The sequence below is a fragment of the Egretta garzetta genome, unplaced genomic scaffold (assembly GCF_000687185.1).
Source record: "Egretta garzetta isolate BGI_Z169 unplaced genomic scaffold, ASM68718v1 scaffold329, whole genome shotgun sequence".
In the NCBI taxonomy this organism is placed as follows: domain Eukaryota; kingdom Metazoa; phylum Chordata; class Aves; order Pelecaniformes; family Ardeidae; genus Egretta; species Egretta garzetta.
This window is the reverse complement of record NW_009269999.1, coordinates 3639235-3641120: the sequence shown is the minus strand read 5'-3', so window position 1 is coordinate 3641120 and position 1886 is coordinate 3639235. Positions and strand designations below refer to the sequence as shown.

Sequence of the window (1886 nt, the reverse complement as noted above, 5' to 3'; positions counted from 1 at the left end):
ACATCATGGACGCTACGTTTTTCAACAGTCCAGTCACTGGATGACTCAATGGAGTGAGGCCAGAACTGGAATATTCCTGTGGCAATTAGGCCAAGCAGAACTATGGAAAAGAGAGTGATGTAGTAAATGCGATGTTTGGTTTTCATCCTTGGGATGAGGGCTGGACCCCGGGTGTTATATTTGGCCGACGCACACATAATGGAATCAATTATCTCCTGTCTCTACAAAACAGAAAGAGAGAAGGTTTAGGACGAACTCTGGAAGAGATACATAGTTATCACAATGCAGAGAGACATCCAGTTAACACTCTCAAGACAGGTTCTTCTGCCTTGGCGGGTTACAGTAAAATTTCTGCAGGTGCTCACATGTACCACCAGAACGTAAGATGCCAACTGAGACTGCCAGTCGGCACGGACAACACGAGGCTGACAACTCAGGGCTGGTTGTAACGGAATGATGTCGGGCAGTGAACAACCACAAGTCAGAAAAGGGCATGGCTTGGACAGCGAGGGGAGGAAGAGCTCTCAGACGCTATGGAAGTAGGGAGTCCTGGTAGGCGCCACTCCATCTACGTCTAAGTCTATTCATAGTGAATAAAAAAATAAAACGCCCATCTAGAAGTGAAGAGAAACAACCTGTGTACCCCACAAAGGGCTTATAACAGGGCACCGCACAGAATTTAGGGTCATGATATGGCTCCTAACGTAAAGGCGCTTTCAAAATTAATTTTACAGGAGCCCCACCATATCCAACTAGAATGATGCTAAACTACTTCTGGCAAGAAACAGGGATGAATCTGTCATCTTTGTCAATACACCTTTTGGGGCAAAATAGTGTTCTGAGCTGCCACTGCAGCCACATTAAAAAAAGCATTTAAATAATAGTTCACTGTAGTCTGAATAACTGTTAAAAACATGACGTAATATAAAGTATCAAAAACAGAGTCACACAACTACTGTCATTTTTTATGTTTCTTACAAGCTTTTACACACAGAATTGTGGTTCCAGCAAGAGGCAATTTATATTAACTAGAGATTGAAGAATCAGCTACTTGTCGCATGAGAAAACCTGTTTAGGTTTTCGGCAAAAGCTTCCATAATAAACAAATCCAACCTGAACTCTCCATGGTGGGTGCTTTTCAAATGCAATAAGCGTGTTTTTCCACCAGAAGAACATGCGTGGCATAACTTTGTGTGTTGCTTTTGGACAAGTGGGACGTTTTCTTGCTTTGCGAGCAGGAAAGCAAGGCTGACAAGCAACTGCCCTGGTTGTTCCATATGTGTGCGTTCCTGGCTCGCTTTCTTCCAGTTCTGTGTGCCTTCCCAAAGCTGTTCTGGGCTTTCTCAGTCAACTGCGCAGTAGATGACAAATACGAATAAAAGAAGTATCAATAAGGCATTAAGTGGCCTTTATAACAAACTGGGTTATCTTTATTTGGCAGTTCTTAACAAAAGACTGTAAGGACGGGGTGGCTAACGCGTGAACTGACCACACTTACACAGAGCAGCACAAAAATAACCTCAGGTGCTAATAAATATTCCGCTTTTAACAGCTGCTCTCCTCGACTTACGTTCCCATTCTGCTTCTGGGCTTTTAAAGCTTCCTGCACACGGCAACGCACGCGTGACGCTGTTCCCAGGACAGACGCCGCGACGGCCCGTTACCGGCAGTTTTCGCAGCTACGGCCCCACCGCACGGGCCCGCCCGCCAGCCGCGCCATTCCTCCTTAAGGCGAGGGGGCTGAGGCCTTTGCGGCGGGCGTTCGAGGCACTCGGCGCAGCCGGCCAGAGATAAGGCGGAGGGGGGGAACTCGACGGAACGCGGCTCTCTGCCCGTGGAACCGTTCAGCGGCTTTTACACGGCAGGCGATCCGCCGGGGCCACCGG

At 47.5% G+C, this 1886-nt stretch overlaps 1 protein-coding gene across 1 annotated transcript in view; it reads right to left on the bottom strand.

The window, feature by feature from the left end:
* EXT2 (exostosin glycosyltransferase 2) overlaps positions 1 to 1471 on the bottom strand; it is an 80497-nt gene extending 79026 nt beyond the window's left edge. Inside the window, 2 exon segments of the mRNA XM_009647557.2 lie at positions 2 to 221; positions 1114 to 1471. Of these exon segments, the coding sequence (XP_009645852.2) occupies positions 2 to 221; positions 1114 to 1185 (292 nt within the window). The 5' untranslated portion in view covers positions 1186 to 1471.
* Between the last annotated feature and the right edge of the window lie 415 nt (positions 1472 to 1886).